Raw genomic sequence first — 16,604 nt, forward strand, 5'->3', positions numbered from 1 at the left:
GACAAAAATAAAGGCAAGACAAAAAGTTAATTAATCAAAAAGGTGAGTAATTTTCTCTACTGATGCTTAAACATCAGAAGACCCCTTCTTGGAATATGGTAGATTTTTAATAGAGGCCATCATTTTGGTGATACATTTGTTACTTTTCTCCTTGTTGAGCAACCTAGTTTTCTCTCTTGAGTTTTGCAACTAAACATTATAACTGTTAGGATTGCTCCTCTGTTGTTCTATTTTCAGCAAATTTTTTAAATTACAAATGAGATTTTCCTGTTCTTTCAGTTTTTATCACTTTTTCAGTTTTTCTGCTCTCAAACTGATTTCATTTTTCAGTAGTTCCTTTTCTGGAAATTTTCGGATCTCAATTTTTGTTCTGTCTCTGGTGAATTTTCATACATTTTCTTTTGTCCTCAGAAAGATGAATACAGTCTATTTCCCAGGTTATCTTCAGAATAAAAAAAAACTATATATAATCATTAAATGTAATACTGTATTAAGGATAATACCTATGATTAGCATAAACCAAATAAGTATACAAATGCTAATACCTATTATATAGGCCAGTGAACCTTTTAGAGACCAAGTGCCCAAACTGCAACCCAAAACCCACTTATGCATCGTCGAGTGCCGGGTGGGTGTGGCCAATTGGGTGGGCATGGCTGCAGTGGTAACGGCAGACTGGTGGGACTAAAATGTTCAATCAATTCCAACTTTGCAAGAACTTTTTTTTCCCGCAAGAAGTTGAAATTGATTGAACTTTTTTTTTTGCACATGGCAGCAGAGGCCTAAAGCGAAAAGGTTTTATAAAACCCAGCTGAAGGCCTAGGACTGGGGCGACAACGTGGGTGCCCACAGAGAGGGCTCTGATTGCCGTCTCTGGCACCCGTGCCATAGGTTTGCCACCACTGACACAGGCCATTCACAATTGTTGCTCATTATTGGCATAATACATCCTCAAACAATTGGCTTTGAAAAGCTGAGTGTGCAAAGCTGCTTCAGTTTACAAAGTACTAGTAGTCCTTGTCTTACGACCACAATTGAGCCCAAAATTTGTTTTTAAGGAAGACAAATGAGTTTTGCTCCATTTTACGACCTTTCTCGCCACAGTTAAGTAAATCATTGGAGTTAAGTTAATAACATGATTGTGAAGTAAATCTGGCTTCCCGATTGACTTTGCTCGTTTACAAGGTCACAAAAGGTGATCACATGACCCCAGGACACTGCAACTATTGTAAATATGAGTCAGTTATCAAAGTGTCCAAATTCTGATCCGAGGGATGCAGCAATGGTCGTGTGAAAAATGATCGCAAGTTGCTTTTTTCAGTGTCATTGTAACTTCAAATAGTCACTAAATGAATGGTTGTAAATCAGGGAGTACCTGTATTAGTCTGATGGTTTTCAGGGACTGGGCACAGTATTTACAAATTAAACTTTCTGCTTTCTTTTGAAGATCGTGTGTTCCACTCTGACAGTAGTACAAAGGAAGTCTACCAAGGTGTGACAGCTCCTATTATCAAGTCAGCAGTTCAAGGATATAATGGTATTTTAAATAATCATCCTTGTGCATATTTCTGCATGTGGCTATTCATTTGAACTAATCATTCTGCTTATTTTTAGGGACTATTTTTGCTTACGGTCAGACAGCTTCAGGCAAAACGTACACAATATTGGGTACCAAAGATAGTCCAGGTATCTTACCCATGGCAATTAATAATGTCTTCAATACTATCTGCAGAGTAAGTGATTCTACTTCACGTTTATATTTCAGATAACCAATGCTTTTGCAGAAATAAATATGACTGGTATTGAAACTGCAGCTGTGAGTTCCTAACTTCTCATGCCAACATTTTACAGGCTGTATCTTGATTGCCATCCCAGAGGCTACAAGAAAAATGAATGGAGGGTTATCAGAGAGTCCCTCCCTCTGGTTTCCCAGCTCCATGCAAAAAATATGCTGAGTTCAAAGCAGCTTTCCAGAGCCCATTGTAGAAGCTGTGAATGTTCTTTTGATTTAACTTGTATATCTTTTAAGGGAGTAATCAGAGAGGCTTCCGTGTAAAGCTCTGGCCATTTGTCCCAAGCTACAGTGTGCACAGAGGCTTATTGTGGAAGAGAGGCTGGGGATATATCAAGGGGGGCTTCCAGAGCCAAATTCAAACTACAATATGCTCAGAACTCTCATTGGAAAGGTGTTCATCTGCTCACAAAGAGTTGGAGTCATAGTGATCATATTGGAAGGCTAACTAAAGAAATGTGGAGTAAAGTCATTGGTTTGCTTTCAGATGTAACTAGCCATACCTGGAAAATAATTTTGCATCAATGCCAGCAATACAGGCTGTCCTTGACCTGGAACTTCCATTGCTAAGCAAGGCAATTAAATGAGTCGCCTATGATTTTGTGACCTTGTTTGCTGCAGTTGGTAAGCAAATTTGGCTTTCCTCATTGTCTTTGCTTGTCAGAAGCTGACTGGGAATATCGCAGATAGTGATCATGTGACTCCCATTATAAACTGCCAATTGCCAAGCACCAGGATAATAATGATGCTGCAATGATTGTGTGAGAATGGTCACAAGTCATTTTTTTAAAGTGTTGTAATTTTGAGTGGTTGTAAGTCAAGGACTACCTGTATGGTTTTAAAGTTCAAAATACCAGAAAATTCTTATGAAGAAGACTGTGTTATCAATATATAAATTTGCCTTTCTTTAACCATGAATCCTCTTGATGTTGGACTTTCATCATCGCTGACAAAGATGACTTGATGTAATTAGAGTTGCAGTCTAATGAGTAATAAAGCATGGCTGGGAATGCAAATAGGAAAGCTGTATGATTAATGGCATTGACAATAAAAATGTATCTGTGGAGCAAGTTGTCTTCAAACTTATTGATGAATGTAATATCTTACAACTTTTAGATTCCAGATAGGGAATTCCTACTCCGTATATCATACATGGAAATTCATAACGAAACTATACAAGACTTGCTATGCAGTAACATTAGAAAAAAGAAGTCATTAGTGGTTCGTGAAGACATCAATGTAAGTACATGAAGCTGGACAAATTCACACTTCTAGTGCTGCTCTCCAGCAAGCTTTCCCATTGCAGCCACTCCCTTGCTAGTCTCAACTACTCTAGATTGTTCCTGGGCTGGCCAGGATGTTCTGAGGTTTTGTTCATAGTTGAGCCATTGAGCCCAATTATGTGTGCAAGTACAAGGCATAATACAACTGATAAAAAATGTTGATTGGTATAATAATAACCGAATGTTTCATTCTCTTGTAGAGGACTATCTATGTTGAAGATCTGAATGAAGAAGTAGTGGTTTCTCCAGAGGAGGTCATGACCTGGCTAAAGAAAGGAGAAAGTAAGATTTGCTATCTGATAATGGTTTAAACACACCAAGCATTATATGTAAATCTCAGATTTTTGGATCTGTTAAAAGTCAGGCCTCTGTATCTGCAAATGAATACATACCATCTTCAATACACTTTTCTTTATTGTCTCCTCCCTGCAGATAGATATTCCTCCATATACACAAACTGTCTTTCTTGTCTACATGGGCAACATACGCATGTATGTTCATATATAATCTTATAGCACTTAGATTTATATACCACTCCATAGTGCTTTACGGCCCTAAGTGGTTTACAGAGTCAGCATATTGCCCCCAACAATCTGGGTCCTCATTTTACCGACCTCTGAAAGATGGAAGACTGAGTCAATCTTGAGCCCATCAGGACTGAACTCCAGAATGTGGTCAGAGTTTGTCTGCAATACTGCATTCTAAGTAATATGCCAGCAGGGCTCCTATATAACTTTCTTTCTCCATCCCTCAGGCACACATGCAAACATGCATGTACTTAGCAATGAAACCACTATGCTAAAATAGCCATTAGTGTTGTAGTACATTTTAGCCCTTTCCTTGAAAATGAAAGATGAGGAACTTGCTGTGCTGCTACCCCTGTTCACAATGGGAGTGGGATGTTCTTCTGCTCTTTGGGGGAAAATAAAGAACTGCTGTGAAAGTTCCCAGAAAAGAGGTGCAAAATTGGAGGGGTTATTTCTTCTTTCATTTCTAACAAAATAACAAAGTTGGAAGGGAACTTGGAGGCTGTGTAGAAGTTTAGTGGGTATGGTAGGTGGGGAAGGGGAGTCGGATGTGTTTGTAGGCACCATTTGTTGAGCTCTATTTTATGGGAAACGACAATAAGTCAGAAGAGAAAACTAGGTATAAGAATAATCTGTATCTAATTTCTCTTCTAAACAGAAAACAGACACTATGGTGAGACAAAAATGAATGAAAGAAGCAGCCGTTCTCATACAATTTTTAGAATGGTAAGTGATTGCTAATTTTTATGTTCCTGGCTTCATTTAGTTCACGCCACAGTGTTCCGTGGCATCTGCCATGCAGCTATTAAAAAAGCACATTATACAAAAGATTGAATGGCACATATCTTCCACCAAGTAAAGAAACCTGGGCCGAAGACCCTATAGATTGAGGCGCTTCAGTTTTTAGTGACTCCTGTAGGACAAATAAGGCCACAGGTCTGATGAAGAAAATGCCGACCCTGAGGTTTTAGAATTTATGATGATAAATTTAATGCTCCCTTGGCGATTTTGAGGAGCATGTTCTTTATTTTTATTTGGCCAAACCAGAAATCCTGTTCCCAGACAAATGGCTGTTCAGTTTTGCTTGAAAACTACACTGACAGAACACCCTTAATTCTAGGAAGCAGATTGTTCAATTGATTGATAGCTCTCAAAGTCAAGAAGTTCTTCATTATTTTGAGTTTGGTTCTCTCTGTGTAAAGCTTTCATCCATTGGTTCTTGTCCTATCACTCTGAAGAATCAATCCACATTCCTGCTAATAGTATTCATATCATATCTCCCCTTAGCCTCCTTCTTCAGACTTTGATGGGGTTTTATCTTCTAACAATAAGGAGGAACTAATAAATACAATCCCTTGTGGGGAAGCATATACTACAAATAACTTCATTCAGTTGTGTTGAGACAACATGGTTTTAGAATGGTGTCAGGCTAGGAAAAGTTGTCTCCTGTCCCTTAAGGTAGGGGAAATTGACCTGGTACACACGGTGTACTAAAATTAATATGATGTGTGATTTCATTTTAATTTTTGTCTAGCTTTGTTCTCTAATGTATAAAAGTGTTGTTAAATCTGGTTCATATCTTTTTTTTTTTTTAAGATCATTGAAAGTAAAGAAAAGCATACTTCTGGCTCAAGTTATGAAGGAGCTGTAATAGTTTCTCATTTGGTGAGTTATTTGTAAAATGGCACATGGGTTATAATAAGTGGGATATGATAGTACGCTGGTGTAACTTTATAAACATTAAGTAACAGTTACGTTCTGATTTATATTCAGACTGGATAGGCTAATACATTTCTATAATGCATCCCATCAAATTGTTTATATTTAAAAAAAGTGACAGGAAGTTCGTGTAAGACAAGGCTGAAGCCGCCATACCTAATGATGATGATGGCATAGAAGCATGGCGGACAAAAGCTGGAAAAAGCTCTCTCGGGAGAAGTAGTTAAGAAAGAACCAAGTTGTTAAAGAAACAAAAAATGTCACCTGAATCAGACAAAAGAAATTGGGCCTGAGCACATGGGAAAACCCTCCCCATCAACAGCTACCAGAACAAAGCAAGGACTTGGGGGGATAAAATGGGTCCTCAAGCCCACCCACTCTTTGTCGTCTCTGGACCCAGACTTGACGACTTCCGTCACTCTGGCTAGTGCCTGCCAAACTAATTGTGGATGTGGTTAAGTATGTATGAGTGCACATGTGTGAAAGAAAATATATACACTGTAGCCAGTAAAGTTTGCTATTATTTTAAATCCAGTGGGTCTTTGTATAGTCTAAAGAACAGTTTGTGTCTCAGTGTTCGCTTGAAAGTGATTTGAGTAAGTGTGTGACCATAAGCTGAACTTGGGAGCACTGTGTAATGCTTGCTTTTTTATATTGGTGCTTTCTGAATTTCAGTAAATTTGACTCATCAGTTCTAATATTTGATTGTGCTCTTCAGCAAAATAGTTTAAATCAGTGGTTCTCAACCTGTGGGTCGGGACCTTATTTGGGGTCCAACGACCATTTCACGGGGGTCGCCAAACAATGCAGTCCGCTATTTTTTTCCCCTTTTCCTTAGCTGTGCTACTCCTTTTTATTCTATTGGCTTTTGAAAGCCAATAGAATAGACTCTCTTGAATAGAGTCTAATTCTATTGGCTTTCAAAAGCCAATAGGAATTGTCCAGGCTGTCTCTGCCCTGCTGAGCCCGCCAAAAGTCCCATTCTGCAAACGGTGCTGCACCAGTTGAGTAGTCCTCGACTTACGACCAGTTGAGTAGTCCTTGACTTACGACCGGTTGGGGGTCACGGCATTAAAAAGGTTGAGAACCACTGGTTTAAATAAAACTAAGCATAACAAATTCTGTCTCTATTCAGAATTTTGTAGATCTGGCAGGAAGTGAAAGAGCTAGCCAAACAGGGACTGAAGGTATGTGTTTACTCTTCAGTGAGGATTTTCTGTAATTCTATAGTAAGTTCTTAACTTATTGTCTTAAGTCAGGGGTCCCCAACCCATGGTCCATGGACCGGTACCAGGCCGCAGCATGCCAGCATTCGGTCCGCACAAACAAGCAAAGCCCCATCCATAAGATGCAGGCAGCACATAAAACCATGCCCCCTCTGGGCCGTGGAAAAATCTCTCTCCACAGAACTGGTCCCTGGTGCCTAAAAGGTTGGAGAACTCTGTCTTAAGTAGACTACATTCATATCCTGCCATCTTCAAAGGACATCCTTAGACTGGCATAATCATACATTAGAATTCTCCATTTGTTTTCTCCACACTCTCTAAAGTAAAAAGATTCTTCCAGAGAAACCCCTGTTTTGAATTACAGGTAGTCCTTGACTTATAACAGTTCATTTAGTGACCTTTCAAAGTTGCAAAGGCTCTGAAAAAAGTGACTTATGACCATTTTTTACTTACGACCATTGCAGCATCCCCATGGGGACATAATCAAAATTCATATGCTTGGCAACTGACTCATATTTATGACGGTTGCAGTGTCCTGGGTCATGTGATCACCTTTTACCACCTTCTGACACGCAAAGTCAAGGGAGAAGCCAGATTCACTTCACAATCATGTTACTAACTTAACAATTGCAGTGATTCACTTAACAACTGTGACAAGAAAGGTTGTCAAATGGGGCAAAATTCACTTAACAAATGTCACACTTAGCCCCAGAAATTTTGGGCTCAATTGTCGTAAGTCAAGGACTACTTATAAATGTAGTCATGTGGGAATAAAGAGATTACACATAATTGTCCATTCCTAAATGAATGGCTCTTAATAGAGGGCACATACTGATCATTAGCAACTGTAATGTTATATCTGCATCAACTTAAATAGCCATTGTTGGCTAGAAATGTAAGAATAAAATCACAATACAGATATTTTTAATCTATGCTAGATTATGTTCTCACTTCTGTAATCATTAAAGGTTAGATATCCTAATCTATTAATGCCCTGCTATCAGAAAGGACAAGTTTAAAAGGAAACTAGACAAATTTATGGCATGCAGGCCTGTTAAGGGCTCCCAGTTGTGGTGGCTATGTCATCTTTATTGTTGAGGTCCATACTTCCTAGTTCCAACTGTTGAAGAATCTGAATGGAGAATTGCATTCACTCCTACTTTCTTGTAGGCTTCAAAAAGGATCCATTTGGTTACTTGTTTTTTTAAATCTACTGGACTGTGTAGGCTGTATATTTGATTCAGTACAACTCTTCATGTGGCCTTAAAATAAGAACCGATTTATGATGCCTTAAATTGATACAGCAGCGACTGAAATGGTGCTTTTTATGTATGTGCTTAGGAATTCGACTTAAAGAAGGGTGTAATATTAACCGGAGCCTCTTCATCTTGGGCCAGGTTATCAAGAAACTTTGTGATGATCAGTCTGGGTAAGAAAAAAACAATTCCTGTTTCAACTGGAGCAGCAAAAAGTTGATGAGCTCTGAATCTCCCCTTTTCCAACTTCAATTTTTAACATGCCTCTTTTCACATTTTTTCATCTATATAGTTTTATTATTGTGCTGATTAGTGTTCTCACTTTGTCTAAAGATAATGAGTTGGCTGTTGAACCAATTTTCCCTCAGCCTTAGCCATAATATTTTATTCTTCTTTCTCTCATCCCTTTGCACCAGAGGCTTTATAAACTACAGGGACAGTAAGCTAACTAGAATTCTTCAGAACTCTTTGGGTGGAAATGCTAAGACTGTTATCATATGTACAATTACACCAGCATCGTTGGAAGAAACTCTTAGCACGCTGCAGGTAATTTTTAAATCTTCCTGCTAAAAGAACATTTGGGGTATGGATAATCACAAGCAGAAAAGTGCAAAGGGCAGTGATCACTTCAAAATTATGTACCACAGTTATTCTTATGATTATTTTTTATATATTGTGCTATGTGGAAAAATGTGAGTATATTCTACTTTTTGTTGATTTGTTGCATTTTTGTTTACCTTCCAACATCAGCCTCACTACAAGTCATTTCTGAAAGCTTGTAGAAGTGAACTGCTCCTCCTTAGAGACAGATAGCTAAAAAGTATTGGGGTATCAGAGCTCTGTACAGGATCTGTTCATACATAGACCTAAACTTAAGAGTGTGCCGGGTAAGAATTTGTGGCGTTCCAGGGCCAGTCTATGAATTAGTCTGATGAACTATTGACTGACCCTTTCTTGGAAGTCTTGCATAGTAAATCATCAAGCAGCAGAAGTAGCCTCCCATGGTTTTACCTATTTCTCAATTTTGTTTACCCAAAGTGCTATCAGAGGGGGGGGGGAATCTTCATAAAGAAAGAAATATACATTGCAGTAAGAATAATATGTTTTCAATTTATGGATCAAACAAGATTTTAAAAAATTATAGTGATTTTTTTTATATTACCAGCCTCTACATATCTTGTCTCTTCTAGTTTGCTAGTACAGCTAAAAAGATGAAGAATACCCCGAAAGTCAATGAAGTTCTTGATGATGATGCTCTTCTAAAGAGATATCGTAAGGAAATAGAAGATTTGAAACGCCAACTGGAAGAAGTAAGTTGCCTAGTCTAAATGAAGGGGGGTGGGGGGTTTCCAGGCCAAATCCATCTGAAAGCGTGCCCCTTGAAAGTGTTCCTGTTCTAAAAACCCGTAGGATTCATAGGAATGGTACATGTCACAAACTTTCAAACTCTGAACTTCATTGCCTTCCAAGAGAACCAATGATTCATTATGTATGTTTAGATGCTAATTTCAGTTGAATCTGGCAAAAGTATTAGGACAAACTGAAAAACTGAAAAAAAATGCATCTAGGGATAGCAGGAGTACAATCTGAACAGAAATTCTAAGAACCAGTGAAGAAGCTGGACAGAGTTATTTAGTAGAACTCCAAAACTTGTGGGTTCCTGACAGCCACAAAGGAAGGGAGAAGCTTCTTATGTTTTAGTAATCTGTAGCTAACTCTTTTTATTTCTCCTCTAGTGACTTTAATTTTTAAATTTTCCTTTTTGTTGGGGACACTGGGAAGCTGGAAGGTATTGATCCACTGGACATTTGTCTTGACTTAGAAAGTAACTGATCTTTCTATGATCTCCATCTGAAGAAGTCAAAAATATCCTCTTTTTCTTTGGACATCTTACCATACCATAGATAATGTTTCCTAGGCTATCTTTCCACAAATTCTTCATATTTATTTCCTTGCAGAACCAAAGTTTCCATTTGATAAGCAGCATTGATATCTTCTGTTTTAGGTTTCATCACATTCTCATACCAAAGATCAGTTAGCACAACTCTTGGAAGAGAAGAATTCTGTTCAGAAAGAGCAGCAAGACAGGATAAGGGCACTGACAGAGATGCTGGTGACTGCGTCCTCTTTTTTGCAAGAACGGGAGCTAAAGGCAAGTATGAAGATTAAATCTTGCAGAAAGTTAGAAAACATTGCTTGTTTTGGAATTGTTATGTTTGGGAGGATCGGCAACATTTATGTAAACATAAAGAACTCCCATTCTTTTAGCCTTTTAGAAGGGCATTAAGGTTTAGCTTTTTATTCAGGCACTGGGATGCAGTGAGTATGTTGGACATCCCAAGGGGGTGATTAAGAGGCCAGGCTTTGTTTAGATATTTGTAGTAATGGCTTTTATTCGTGTGATGATACAAGAAATAAGATAAATCTCAAAACAAATAGCATGTCTTAAATTCTAGATCTTTTAAATTCTAAAAATGCCTCTAATGTATTCAGGGTAAATCAAAAATTGATACCTAAAACATGAGATATATTTTAAGGCACTGTCGATTTAGACACTGAAATAGCAAAAATATGGAAACTCTTCTTTTCCATCTTGGTGATAGAATAAGTAGCTGCACTTGTATGAAATGGTATTTTTGATGGTTCTGCAACTGTTTGAGAAAATAGTAAAGACTCCTCTAATTCAAACTCATCTGCTGTCTTCATAAAACAGTCTTCAGTTGACAATTCATGTTTGTCAGAACTCTTATCTCTGTTTCTCAAGCTTATATACTAATAGCATATATCACCTCTAGACAAAACTTTAGCATTGCTTGTGGGGCTGCTCTAAATTAAGACTAGTAGGTCATAATGTCAGGTGCTGTTACAATTACAACTGCTTTACTCCTTCCCTGTCAAAGTTTTCTTTAAAATCAACATTGCCAATATGTTTGCCAAAATTCCAACAACAGTTTCTGCTAGAGTTCCTGACTCTACAGAGAACAAATTTCAAATCCTTTTATTTATAATAGGTATAATGTACTTATTATATCAAGTCCTTTCTTTAATCGGTAAAGGTTTATTAAGACTTCATGTCTCAGAATTCCTCAACCTTCATACTGGCTAAGAAATTCCCACCATGTTTGAAGTGTGAGAAAGCTTGGCCACCTTATTATGTATGTGTGTGCTTATTTTAATTTTATTCTTCATTTAAGGCTAAAAAGAAGAGGCGTGTGACCTGGGCCCCTGGGCCTCAAAGCCAAGATGGGGGAATGCCTTTCCTGGAAGAGTTTCCTAATAGAGCTAAACGCTTTAAAACTTCTCTATCTAGTGTCACAGAGATGGAAGAATGTAAGTTCTTTTCCCTAAGAAAATGTTCGAATAGATTCCTATATCCTAAAAGGAATATACCAATTAATTGTGGCTTTGTAGCAAATCAAGATTTGTCATTTGTAGAAAATTGGTAATAGTAAATGCCATCATATGCCTCTTTAGAAGACGTGCTTAGCCTACATGTTAATTGCCTGATGCTGTGGACTTCTGTTAAATATGAGATGGACTGTGGAGGATGAAATTACAGGCTTAAACTACAGGTTTTAAAATTTAACAATTTAACAATTTTTTATTCAGTGAGTGTTTGTACCTACAGGAGACCATGTACTTATGGCCATTGCAGCATCTCCAGAGTTATATGATCATGATTTGAGACCTTCCCTGCTGGCTTCCTACTAACAAAGTCATTTGGGAAGCCAGCAGGAAGTTGGAATTTGAGGTCAAGTGTGGTCCTCGCTTAACCACCTGGGCAGTCTTTGTTAAACAGTGACTGGGACTTCCAGAACTGCTGTCACTAAGCAGCATGATGACTTTTGACTTTGCATTGTTTAGGAGCAGCATGTTTTTTTTTTCTTTAAGTACATCACTTAACAGAATTTCTGCTCCCAATTAACGTTGTTAAACAAGTACAGTTTCTCTCTTAGTTGCTCTGAAAAAAATCTGAATCTGGCAGCTGTCTCCAGAGATTGAAAAGACGTGCCCAAGGCACTCAGCATAACAGGGCTAGCATAAAATCTGTATTGCTCACTAAGACAAAAGCTACTTCGTGGAGTAAAACATCTATCCAAATCAAATGGGATGGAAAAGTGCAAGCTTAGGTTGCATAAAATTAAGTTATCTGATATAAAAACAATTTAGAGTCTAATGGTTTGGTTGCCACTTGGTGACAATTAAGGAGGCCAAAAGTAGCTATTTTCTATAAAAAATATTCCATAGAATTTCCATTTAATTTTATATATTTTGGGGTTGGGTATTTTTAATTCTTAGCTGTCTCCTCGGAATTCTCAGAATATGATGATCAGTGCATGACAGCCAGTATTATAATGCCTGAGGAAGAATGGATCCCAAGACCTGAAATAAATTTTGTAAGTATTAGGGACTGATTGCAAAAAAACCAAGCAGAATTTGCTGAGAGAGTTGGATGTATTGTCGAACCAATTTTTCCCATGCAGTGGGCAAACACGCTTCAGTGGGGTAGAATTGCACATTAAGGGAAAATACAGCCTGTCAAAAGCTCTTCCCCAATGTATTTTTTTTTTTATGCCAGCAATGTCTTAATAGGCCTGTAAAAGAAAAAAGGGAACAGGTTTCACTTTTCATATTGTCTTTATTCCCAACTAGATCTATATGATTACCGTATATGCTGGCGTATAAGATGACTTCCGGAAGCGCTAAATTCGGCGCCAAAGATGGGGGTCGTCTTATACGCCGAGTCGTCTTATACCCCGGAAATACTGGTAGTTTCCGGCGTATAAGATGACGTTCTAGTAATGCGGCTCGGCGATAAAGATGGGGGTCGTCTTATATGCCGGGTCGCCTAATACGCCGGCATATACAGTACAAATCCAATAAAATAAATGTTATTTGCGTATCTTCCAGTTGGGAACATAATTTGATGATGAAGCAGAATGGTTTTAGGCAACAATCCCTTTTAAGTTCCATTATATTTGATATTTTGCAAAGTAGCAGAATGCTTTTGTCCACTGAAATGTTTTTTGTTCTAGACTTCTAAAGACTTTGCCGAGCCTGCTGATCTTTGCCAAAGCCTCTTAGAAGAAAGGGTGAGTCCTTTTTGTAGGTTGCAGGATATTCAACAGACGTTATGGGGAAAAGATGTAATTTCCTTCATTCCTTTCTTGGCCAGGATAATGCTGTCACTGAACAGCAAGCCATAAAAGCAAAACTTGATAGTGTGTGCTTGGAGAAAGAACAGCTGGCCTATGAACTCAAAGAGCTGCGTGAGAAAATATCAACCAGTGAGTTTGTGGCCCTTGAGAAACAGGCTTCTAAAGAGCAGGAGGTAAGAAAAAAAAAAAAGAATTGTTTGAAAATGAAACATTTGTATGCAAATGAAACATTTGTATAAGTTTTAAAGAAATACTTTCAATATGAAGTGAAGTGAATAAACTGCCAGCCGGTGGGCCGGATGCATCATAGCAAAACCGTGCCCACGCCATTGCTGGCAATGGCAAAAAAATCACAACATGTAGCAGCATGTCACATGATGTTGCAAGTTTGACACCCCTGGAATAGACTAAACGCCACTGCAGTTCTTTCAGAACATGTAAAATTATGAGATTTTTTTTCAATTATTTTACAGGAACTGGAATTGTTTTATTAGATTTGATAGAAAATGGCAAAATATTGTATATTTCAATTTGCATTCCGAGAATGTTTAGGATGATGACATTTATAGTATGCCATCTCTAACAGTAGCAATAATAAAATCAAATGTATAATATCAAAACATTTTTTATCTTCAGATGTAGCTTTATCTCTTCCTTTGAATGAATTGTTTTCAAGTTTTAGTACTTTGTCTTATATTTGCACCTTTTTTTGCCTTAAGGTGGCAAAAATAATCAGTCATATAAACTAAACAGCATCTCTTAAGATGTGAGCCTCATCTTTCTAGTAGTAGTAAAATCCCATCCAGAATTAGAAACATCACATTCCATTGAACCAGGAATATTGATTATTATTGTACTAAAAAGTATCCTACTTAAAGTTTTAAAGTATTTCTTTAAAACTTATACAAATTTCCTTCGGAAATTAGTGCAACCATGCTATAACTATAGATTAGATATCTATACTTCTAATGCATTCCAGTTATTTTTCCTAAAAGTGCTTTTTTTCGAGAGGCAACTGGACTTTCTTGTTTTTCTTTGAAGATGTTTCGCTTCTCATCCAAGAAGCTTCTTCAGCTCTGACTGGATGGTGAGGAATGGCAGTCAGAGCTGAAGAAGCTTCTTGGATGAGAAGCGAAACGTCTTCAAAGAAAAACAAGAAAGTCCAGTTGCCTCGTGATTAAAAAAAGCATCTTTGGGACAACCAAGACCTGGATGACAGAGAATCTCCATAGACATTCCAGTTGTTTAGGATCTCAGTTTCCAGATTTCCTCACCAACACATCTGAAGACAGTGCTGGATAGGAAATCTGGGGGTGAAAGTGTTATCTGGAGGACACAGACTAGAGCAAAGTGTTTGAGGCACACTGCACTATAACCTTGCTCTGCATCTTGCTCAAGGATCATCTGGGAATATGCATTTTCTCTCCCTCAATTTCCATTATGAAAGAATGGGACATAAATGTACTAATTTTAATGGAATATAAATTACTAAAGTAGAATTAAACCTCTTGTGACCAACCATGAAATATTAATCTTGCAACCAAGACATTCTACTTTGAAAGACTGAGAAGTAATAACAATTACTGGATTTAAACATCTTACAAAGCTAAGCTTTGCTTTTGACTAAGTACACATAATACATTAAACCATGGTTCCACAACCAACCACAACGATTAAGTTTGAGATGAGCTAAAACATGGATTATTTAATTTTGGTTTAGTGTTATGCATAAACCAAGTCATTATTACACTGTGCCATGTACAAATCTAATCACTCTGGTATTGAGGTTGAGATTTTGTTTCCTATAATTTTTCTCCAGTTTAAAATATGCATGAGCAGTATTTCTTGCAGTAACAACTAGATGCTTATCTAAAAAGGAGTGGTTCTAACAGAATTTTTTAATGCAAAGGCTGCTTATCTTTCTTATGGTGATGGATTGTAAATTAAACTGATGGGTGCTTCATAACTGCTTTGCTATTTGCTTCACTTGCTCCACAGATGCAACTAATGCATGAAATTACCATCTTAAAGGATATAATTTCAAATGCAGAAATATACAATCAAGACCTTCAGGTGAGGTGGTGGTGATGATTGCCTGGCTTCCCTATTTTTTTAAAAAAATGGAATGGTGATATGAATGGGGACAATTCCTTTGTATTTAGTATAGCATGTATTGAATGTGTTTGAGATATTCCTTTTTTGTGTGTTTTATAGCAAGAAATAAACTCAAAAGATATGCAGTACAAGGAACAACAGGAAAGAATCACAGTATTGGAAGAGCACAATAAGAAACTTGAAAGCTTTGTAGAATTTAAAAAAGACAAAAATGACACAACCATTTTAGTAGTAAGTCTGAATCTTCTTAACTAATATTGTATTTAGTAAGTGAACTATAAAAGCATATTTTTGTGTATTTTATTCCTTCATTACTAGTCAAAGTTCTTATGAATAGCTACATACAATACTAGTTACTTCCCTGTTGCCTTTTCTAGTCTATCAAGTAGAGTATCAAGTCTTCTGGGCAAAGCAAATAATTTTGTAGAAGTTACAAAAGTTACACAAGATGCTAATAAGAACTTGTCAGTTGACATATTTTCACAATTTTCCATGAGTGATTGGAGAATGCATGATATTTCCATGTAGTTAAACATATGTCACTGTCCAAAAGTTTCTTTGCTAGATGGATAGAGAGTGTTGCAAATTTTTATGTTATCTCATTGGCTTGATTCACAAGGAGAGATAATTCTAAGCTATAATGTAAATTGGTTTGGGTTTAGCATATTGTATAAAACTAGCAAATTGTTTCTTATTTAACAAAACTTGATTAAGAAAATCATGATTTTTCATGTCTAAACCCAATCAAATAGAAACATGTATTGCATTTTCCAAGTAGTCATTAGAACCAGTATTCCAATAGTTAGCATTCATTGTCCATTTAGCAGTCTTGGAACAATTTTGTAAATACAATTAATTCTCGACTTATGACCACAATTGAGCCCAAAATTCCTGTTGCTAATTGAGATATGTTTTAAGTGAAATTTACCCCATTTTACAATTTATCTTGTCATAGTTGTTAAGTGAATCACTGCAGTTGTTAAATTAATGACTTGATTGTTAAGTGAATCTGGCTTCCCCATTGGCTTTGCTTGTCAGAAAGATATAAAAGGTGATCACATGACCCTGGGACACCACAAGTGTCATAAATATGATTCAGTTGCCAGGCATGTTGATCATATAACCATGGGAATGCAGCAAGGGTCATAAGTGTGAAAAACAGTCATGAGTCAGTTTTTTCAGTGCCGTAACTTTGAATGGTCACTAAATGAAGTGTTGTAAGTTAAGGACTCCTGTATACAAATTTGGGGACAAAACTTTTTCTACAAATCTATGTGATTTTTTTTCCATATAAATATAATAGCATTAGTTAGCATATTATTAGCATATTATGGCTGAGGATGCACTTCTAAAGTGATTTCGACTTTCAAAGTTGTAAAAGTGATCAGAATTTCTCTTAAAAGGGAACATTTTGCTAATATTTTGTCCTGTTTTGAGATAACCAAAGTAATAAAATGAAGCCAGTATATACATGCTTTATCCCTGGTTTTGGAAAATTAAAAATCATCATGATGTGGAAACTGTGAA

At 37.1% G+C, this 16,604-nt stretch overlaps 1 protein-coding gene across 2 annotated transcripts in view; it reads left to right on the forward strand.

Moving 5' to 3' along the window:
* Positions 1-16,604, forward strand: part of CENPE (centromere protein E) — a 61,901-nt gene that overhangs the window by 1,600 nt on the left and 43,697 nt on the right. The window contains exons 3-19 of one of the 2 annotated variants that reach the window (XM_039350688.1): positions 1,448-1,537; positions 1,615-1,733; positions 2,909-3,031; positions 3,276-3,357; positions 4,261-4,328; positions 5,199-5,267; positions 6,457-6,508; positions 7,889-7,976; positions 8,220-8,349; positions 8,994-9,113; positions 9,809-9,955; positions 10,998-11,133; positions 12,103-12,200; positions 12,840-12,896; positions 12,980-13,135; positions 14,961-15,035; positions 15,177-15,308. In XM_039350688.1, coding sequence (XP_039206622.1) covers positions 1,448-1,537; positions 1,615-1,733; positions 2,909-3,031; positions 3,276-3,357; positions 4,261-4,328; positions 5,199-5,267; positions 6,457-6,508; positions 7,889-7,976; positions 8,220-8,349; positions 8,994-9,113; positions 9,809-9,955; positions 10,998-11,133; positions 12,103-12,200; positions 12,840-12,896; positions 12,980-13,135; positions 14,961-15,035; positions 15,177-15,308 — 1,742 coding nt within the window. The remainder of the gene's footprint in view (positions 1-1,447; positions 1,538-1,614; positions 1,734-2,908; positions 3,032-3,275; positions 3,358-4,260; positions 4,329-5,198; positions 5,268-6,456; positions 6,509-7,888; positions 7,977-8,219; positions 8,350-8,993; positions 9,114-9,808; positions 9,956-10,997; positions 11,134-12,102; positions 12,201-12,839; positions 12,897-12,979; positions 13,136-14,960; positions 15,036-15,176; positions 15,309-16,604) is intronic. The other variant, XM_039350689.1, reaches the window with a different exon arrangement.

The sequence above is a fragment of the Crotalus tigris genome, unplaced genomic scaffold, assembly GCF_016545835.1.
Source record: "Crotalus tigris isolate CLP2741 ecotype Arizona unplaced genomic scaffold, ASM1654583v1 scf7180000018350.1424685, whole genome shotgun sequence".
NCBI classification, from domain to species: Eukaryota; Metazoa; Chordata; class Lepidosauria; order Squamata; family Viperidae; genus Crotalus; species Crotalus tigris.